Genomic DNA, 7,925 nt, shown 5'->3' with positions numbered 1-7,925 from the left:
CAACAGCTTTTCTCCAGTCACATCAATGAAAAGCCCAAGTTCTCCTCTGGAAAGTAGCACAGCCCTTTCTGTCAACTGTCCAAGTTCTCCTGAAAACAGCCCAAACCCTCCTGTGTGTGTGTTTTAGAGAAAGAATGGGAGGCAGGTTTAAAGGGACTGGCAGGAAGAGGATGCAGACGGTAGGATGAGTGACCCACCACCCCCTACGACCCTCTCCCAGGCTGATTCCATCCCTTCCCCTGGGAGAGCACCAAGTGGGGGCTGTAAAACTGCTTTTTTACAGCCCACCAGTCATTATTTTGATTCCCACCAGGGGAGCAAACTGAGCTTCCAAGATCCTGAGATAAGGAATTAAACCCTGAGACAGAGAAGCCAGAAGGGAAGTTTGGTGCTGACTCCTGCAGGACTTCGTTTAGCAAAGCCATGCTCCTGGAGCTACACACAGCTATGGGCATGGTTTAGTTGCAAATGGAGTAATTTCTGTTAAGATCGGCTGAAATAAATATTTAGAAGTTATTGGAGTCTGCTGACCTGTTCATTCATCAAGAAAGGGGTCTGGATAAAAGAAGCTCCAAGTCCCTTCCCAGACAGGGCCCAGACTTGGTATAGCCACAGCACAGTAAACCATGGGATTGCCAACAAATTATCAGCTATTTTATCCTGAAAACTGCATAATGCCAATGCTCCAGTGCAGCTCTCCCTAAGGACAGGGACACAAGACAGCTGTGGAAACTTAACAGGAACCCTGCGGCAGCTGACTGATGATCTGCCTTTGAGTTCACCTGCAGGTTCACCCCTCACAGTAATTTGGCATATGAGACTGAGATTAATTATTGCCCAATTGCTCCTTAAAGCTTTGCCTCAAGGAAGGTCAGAGAGAAAAGCCCTGCTGGACACAGAGGCAGGAGCTGGGCTGCAGATCTGCCCTGATCCACAGCAGTGATCAGATCACTCCATCCACAGTCCTGAGGGTTGAAGGAACAAGAAACTCCAGAAATCAGCCAAGAATGATTCACATTTTTATTAAGAAAATCAGAAATCTGTTTAACAGTGACAGGGTTTCAGTGAAGTGCATGGAAGGCACACTGCCATTTGAAGGTACAATCAAGTCATTCAAAGAAATCAAAAAGCTGGGGGGAACTTCAGAGAGCGCAGTTCTCCACCTCAGTAACACACTGCACTACAAAACCCATGCCTGTCTCTCAGAAGTGGAGCCTGCTGGTTCCAGTGGGCAGGATGTACCCTGCCCACCCTCCTCTGGCACAACAGAGCTCTGTTCACCCCTAAGTGAAGCTACTCCTGAAATCAGACAGCAAATTAAAACAAATGTAAAGGGAGCCAAGAATGAAGTGTTCTCTCCTCACTGCACTATTCCTCATATTTTAATATGAGGTAAGTGGCAGAATCCTGGTGCCTCTGATGTTTTGGGGTTTTTTTTTAATTATCTATAATTCTCAGGAAAAAAATCCTCTCCAAAACACCCCCCTGAATTCTGCTCAGCTCTGGCTCCATCAGTGATGTTCGTGCCTCGTGACAACCACCACGGATGCCACCAGTCCTGTGACTCACACCAGAGTGACCCTGTCCTTTCCCCAGCCCAGAGGGAGGGCAGACCCTTCACCCTGCTCCATTCCCCAGCCCCAGCTGCAGCTTCCCCCACACCACCCGGGCTTTCCAGGCCCAGGGCCGGGCTGCCAACACTCTGTAGTTTAAAAGTACAAAACCAGCACTGGGCACAGCAAAAGAAGCCAGAGAAATCAACTTTTCCTGTGTCCTGAGCATGCATCCTGCTGGGAGCAGGGACCAGTCAAGACTCCAGTCCAGCCACTGCCTCCAGGACTGTCCTCAAGGCTGAGATGAAGGCTTGCAGTGCCTCTGGCTTTGCTTCATTTTGCTTCACCGAAACCTGCAGCTCTGAATCTGCAGCCTCAAGCAGGAGCTCTGTGAGGAAGAGGCAGCCTGAGTCATCCTGGGCACTCAGATAAGCTTTCCAGGGCTGGGCTCCAGCTTTGCTCATGGCAATGGTCTGGATGTGGACCACGTGAAGGGCTGTCTGGATGGTGTCTGGGTGGACAGGCCCACACCAGGGCAGAGAGAGCTGGCAGCTTGTGTCCAGGCTCAGCCACGTCGTCTCAAACTGTTCTGCAGTCAGGGAAACATCAGGGATCAAGCTCAGGCTGCCTGTATCAGGATGAGCCTTGAGGACTTCTTTATTCCCTTCAGACATCAGAGGATCAGGATGAACCTCGAGGACTTCCTTATTCCCTTCAGACACAAGTGACTCTGAAAGGAAAGCACAAACACATGTGAGATGCAGCTCCCAGTGGCACAAAGCCCATTTGATGGAGCAGAGGAAGGCTGGAATCCCAGTGCCATCAGCAGCATCCCCTGGGCTCGTGAGTGACCAGCCACACACTGCACAAGGTGATCAGAACACCAAGTCAGCATTCCCAAAGCACTCTGACCTTCCACACAAACCCATGGGACAACATCTTGGCTGCCCAGAGCAGCTGTGGCTGCCCCTGGATTCCTGGAAGTGTCCAAGGCCAGGCTGGAAGGGGTTTGGAGCAACCTGAGGTAGTGGAAGGTGTCCCTGCCCATAGCAGGGGGTGGAACGAGAGGAATTTCAAGGCCCCTTCCAACCCAAACCATTCTGGGATTCTGTGATCTACTGGCAAGGGGAGAATGGACCCCAGAGGAAGGTGAGGCAGGTTACCTGTGTCTCTGTTCCTGGAGTCAGCACGAGGAGAGCAGGAGTAAGAGGGTTCCACAGGCTGGTGAGCAGTGGCGAGTGCCCAGCGTTCTCTGCCATAAACTGTGGCCAGAGTGTTGAACTCCAAAGCCCAGGCATTGACAGGCTGCTTGGTCTGGTCCCCCAGGAGTCCCAGGGAGGGGTCAGACTTGGGGCTACACAGGACCCGCTTCACCTCCTCCAGCCCAGACTGCAGAAGGCGATAGTAGAACAGTCCACGGTCTCGTACAGCCATATCCAGCTCCTCCTCTGGGAACACAGAGATGCAATTTATGGAGAATTCTATCAGCCACATTTCCCCAGAGTACTAACAATTATTAAAAACAGGCTTTCAGGGATACAATACAAGCCTGCTTGCAGGCAGATAGCGAAAGAACAAGGGGGAATGGTTGTAAACTAACAGAGGGCAGGGTTAGATGGGATATTTGGAAGGAATTCTTCCCTGTGAGGATGGGGAGGCCCTGGCACAGGGTGCCCAGAGCAGCTGTGGCTGCCCCTGGATCCCTGGAAGTGTCCAAGGCCAGGCTGGATGGGGCTTGGAGCACCCTGGGACAGTGGAAGGTGTCCTGTCCACAACCACCAGCCAGCCAGGGGCCAGGCAGCAGCCTAAGGCATGAAACCACCTTACCCTGCCAGCCTGGATGGCCTCCTCAGAGCCAGGATGCTGACACAGCCTCCATGCCCTGGGGACACGGCTGGAGCAGGTCCCCAAAAACCTGTGAGGACAGAGGGAACCCACCTATGCAGTAGTAGAGCAGCCTGCCCAGCATGTCCTGGCACTCGGCGGGACGGGCCAGGAAGAGCCGCACCAGCGCCGTCAGGAGCTCCATCTTCACTGCTGGGAACGTCTCGGACTTCACGTTCTCCACAAAGTCCTCCAAGACATAGGGAGCGTTCGGAATCTTCTCCCCGTGTGTGCCCAGGAGCCAGATCAGTGCTTGTTTGCCCTGAAGGAACCACAGAAACACCAGCAAACAGCTGCTGTGTGCCATGTGTTGGCATGAAATAAGCACGCTGAGAGAACAAATCTGAAGATTTCCGCCCCCAGTCTCGAGGCAAAGGAAAGCTGAACAGTCCTTGTCCACCTGGCCCCAAGCACTGTCCCCTCACCTCGCTGTCCTGGATGGTGTCCTCACAGCCAGGCAGTGCCTGGCACACGGCATCTGTGCACTGGGGACACAGCCAGGCCAGGTCCCGGAAAGCACGGACCACAGCTGCAAGGAAAGCAAGTTATCAGCATCCCCCAAGAGTTATAAAAAACACTCAGGGAAAAAAAGAAAACCTTTCAAACACCCCCACTCAATGGGCTTTGCAAATCTCAGCCAGGAAGGTCAGTGCCCTGCCTGTGACTGTGATTTGAGGCACCCTCCTTCCCAATCCCATGACACTGCATTTGTCAGAGCAAAGCTGCATCAGGTCTAAAATAAAGCACTGAGACTTCAGATTGTTCCTCTGGCTGCAACCTCTCTTCTGGCCACTGCCAGCCTTTAAAAAGCCTGACTCATGATGCTTCAGACGCACGAGGTTACAATGACAAATTAAAGCTGACCCCGATTCAAAATGACACTCGTGAACTTTAGGTCAAAACTTTAAAGGTTTTGCTGCCCACTCAGAAACACCAGCAGCTCCTGAGATTGAATTCAACAGCTGAACGCAAGCATGTGCTTTCAAATCTGAGAGCAAGACCAGCTAAAAGAGAACAGCAGGAACAGCAGTGATGTGAAGGTGGATCGGAGGGCCGAAGAGAAAAAAGGAAGCTTGGGTACAAGTGAATCAGACTATTATATGAGGAACAGAAATCACAGAGATTTAAAAGATCTATTAATCATCTTGGCCCTCAAACAGACAGTAAAATGTCTCTGCTGAGCCCCTCACTCCCTGAGTCAGCGGGTGGCAGCCAGAAAGAACCACGAACACAGCAACAACCATCTTCCCCTTTCCCACAGAGAGCAGTTCCTACAGAAGGAACGCACTTTATACCCCTCAACCCACCTGGAAGACTTCCATCTGAAGGTGCCAATTAAAGTGAAAGCCAAGTGCCTTTGAGGGCCTCGAGTTTGGGATCACGAGCCCCAGCAAGGGCGCCTCCTGAGAGCATAAACCAGGCAGCAGCCTGCAATGGTTACCTGAGGGGATGTGTTCCTTCTGAAGCCCCAGCAGCTCTGCCAGCATTCCCACACACTGCTCTGTGTATGTCCTGGCAATATTGGCTGCAAGGATGTTGAAAAGACATAAGAGTCAACCTTTTATCAGAATGAAACAGGATTCATGAGCCCAACTACTCATCACAAACTCGCTTTAAAGGAACAGTCTCTCTCCTTTCCTTTCTGACTACCATTTCTGAAAGTGTGGCCAAATGAGCTTGTTCTCCACACCAAGGTCATGTTCCTTTTTTTGAGGCCATGCCTCAGAAGATTTCGGAATTTTCCTTAGATGTAATATATTAAAAAGGCATTTTGTAATCCCCAGCTTTCTCCTTATGAATACTGTAATAACTATTTTTAAAGCTCAAAAACCCAAAACTATCACCTTAATTCTGCCCCCATCACAACTCAAAGAACAAGCAGGTATTAGAACTCCTCCACCCCCAGCACAGCTTCACTGAACACTGCAAAGCTCATTAACAAGATGAAATGACACATTTTCTTTAGAGCACCTCCTCACAGCATGAGATCCAAGGATCTTCTGCACAACCTGAAGCAGCTCAATGCCAGGACTTCTGAAATAATCAGTGGTTCAGAAACACTCTGACACAAAACACTCCTGGGGAGGTTGGTCTCTGCACTGTTACAGCACAGAGCAGTGATTTGGTGCTTGCCCAGATACCCTTCAGTGGAGAACAGCCCCCCTGAGAGGCGCAGAGCTGCAGCAGAGCCAAGGCACAGCTCTCACCTATGGCAAAGATCGCTCCCTGCGCCAGCTCCACCGACACATCTGTGCAGTAACCCTTCAGCTCCTCCAGCACCTGCTGCACGTTTTCATCATTCACCAGCTCACACAGCACCTCCATCTTCTGGCATTTGATGTAGTGGGGCTCCGAATAGGAGCAGAAGAACTTTTTGTAGTGGCTGCTGAAGTGGCCGGGCAGGCTCCTGAGGATCTGGCGCACGTGGCAGAGCGCGGTGAAGCAGAGCTCCCTGCTCTCTGAGGTGCAGGCAGACAGCAGCGGGCCCTTCACCCGCACCAGCACATCTGCCTGCACATCTGGGTACTCCCTGGCCAGCACCAGGAACAGCTTGGTGGCTGCCATCACGACGCTGGGGCTGCTGCTCTTGAGGTACCCATCGAGCAGGTTGAGGATGTCGAAGAGCTCCTCCTCGCTGCGGGGTCTGTAGCGCAGCAGGAAGGTGAGCACCTCGCTCTGCCCCCACTGATCCAGGTCAGGCATCCTGCCAGGAGCACAGGCACAGGGGGCACGAGTCAGGGAGTGCAGGAACATCTGCGCTGTGCAGAGCAGAGGCCTCAGCCTCCGACTTCCTTACGGCCTCTGTTCCAAACCAAGTGGATGCCACGGTTTTATCTCAAGAGAACTGTCCAGTTATTAACTCAGTATCAGTCATGTGCACTTTTGCTGGTGTTTACACCAGGCAGCAACACTGACAAGAACCCTGAGCAGAGCAATACCCCTTTGTTCCCAGAGCACGTAGAGCTACCTGCAGAAAAACTGATTTCCTCAAGCAATGGTTAAATAATATATCTTTCAATGGGTCTGGAAAGACATACTAGAACATACCTGTCCCACAGGTAGATCATGTGTGTTATCACTTAAAAAATCCCAAAAGTCTAATCACATTAACCTACAATTACAAACCAAACCATCAGCTGAGGCAAAGACTCCTTGGAAGAGCAGGACATCCCAGATTTCTCTGAAGACCTTAGCCTAAAGTGGTTTAGTTAACTTAGGATGGCCACCTCCATCTTTGGGTACCTGACAAGAGTTCCTTAGGTCCTCCCAGAAACTGCCTCTCTGCATAGAAAACACAAGAACAAGAGATGCTTCCAGCACCATCTTGATACCAAAGAAAACAAACCTGTTGAGGAGATGATGGGCAATGGGTTTGTTGATGACAACTCCTCCCTCCTTCTTCAAGATCTCTTCCAAGGCCCTCAGACAGTTCACGACCACAATGGGGTCCTGGTCACGAAGCAAACTGTACAGTTCGTTCACCAGAGCACCATCTGCAAAGCACAGAGGTCCTGCCATCAAGTTCTGTTGGCACACTGCAGTATCATCACGATATGTGAGTCTTAATCACAAAAAAAAAGATGTGGCTTGAACTGGGAGAAGGGATCAACACAACTTCAAACTCTACAGGAAGACCTGCCCTTGGCACAACTTTTCCCTGAGGGTCTGTGTGGGTCAGAGCAGCCCCTGGCTTATCAGAGACTGGGGATGGAACAAAATCATTGAATCATAGAGTGTTAAGGGTTGGAATGGACCTTAAAGCTCATCCAGTCCCACCCCTGTCATGGGCACGGACACCTCCCACTGTCCCAGGTTGCTCCAAGCCCTGTCCAACCTGGCCTTGGACACTTCCAGGGATCCAGGGGCAGCCACAGCTTCTCTGGGCAACCTGTGCCAGGGCCTGCCCACCCTCACAGGGAACAATTTCTTCCTAATATCCTAAACCTGCTTTCTTTCAGTTTGAATCCATTCCCCCTTGTCCTGTCACTCCACACCCTTCTCCAAAACCCCTCTCCAGCTCTCTTGCGGGCTCCCTTCAGGTACTAGAAGGCCACAACACGGTCTCCCCGGAGCTTTCTCTTCTCCAGGCTGAACAATCCTAGTTCTCTCAGTCTTTTCCTTAACTACCCTTCCCTTTCTCTCCCTCTCTGCCCTGCAGGGGCAGCACAGCGAACCCAGCCCGGCCCTAAAGCCCGAACGCGCACCATGAGCACAGCACCTGCGTGTCCCCAGCCCCACGGCCACTCACCCACTTCGCAGTCCCCCTGCAGCTTCACCATCTTGGCACAGCCCAGCACGGCCGCCCTGCGCACGTAGGACGCCTTGTCCCGCAGCCCGCTCACGATGGGCTGCTGCAGGTACTCCTGGATCCCGGGCATCCTGCGGGCGGGCAGCCGGGCATCAGCGGGGCACCGCGGCCGGGGACACCCCCGCCCCGCCCCGGGCCCCGCCGCACCTGAGGCCGCACATCGTGCGCAGGGGGGGCCC

At 52.2% G+C, this 7,925-nt stretch overlaps 1 protein-coding gene across 1 annotated transcript; it reads right to left on the bottom strand.

Annotated features, from left to right (window-relative positions):
* Nucleotides 1-997: 997 nt before the first annotated feature.
* Nucleotides 998-7,919, bottom strand: AP4B1 (adaptor related protein complex 4 beta 1 subunit). Its single transcript, XM_008644690.2, has 9 exons — nt 7,894-7,919; nt 7,687-7,817; nt 6,784-6,931; nt 5,645-6,141; nt 4,879-4,962; nt 3,863-3,966; nt 3,492-3,699; nt 2,717-3,001; nt 998-2,283 (listed from the first exon to the last, which is right to left on the bottom strand). Exons 1-9 carry the CDS (start codon nt 7,905-7,907, stop codon nt 1,808-1,810), a joined length of 1,947 nt encoding a protein of 648 aa, XP_008642912.2. The 5' UTR covers nt 7,908-7,919; the 3' UTR covers nt 998-1,807.
* Nucleotides 7,920-7,925: the final 6 nt, after the last annotated feature.

The sequence above is a fragment of the Corvus brachyrhynchos genome, unplaced genomic scaffold (genome assembly GCF_000691975.1).
Source record: "Corvus brachyrhynchos isolate BGI_N302 unplaced genomic scaffold, ASM69197v1 scaffold72, whole genome shotgun sequence".
NCBI classification, from domain to species: Eukaryota; Metazoa; Chordata; class Aves; order Passeriformes; family Corvidae; genus Corvus; species Corvus brachyrhynchos.
This window is presented reverse-complemented; position numbering and strand designations above follow the sequence as displayed.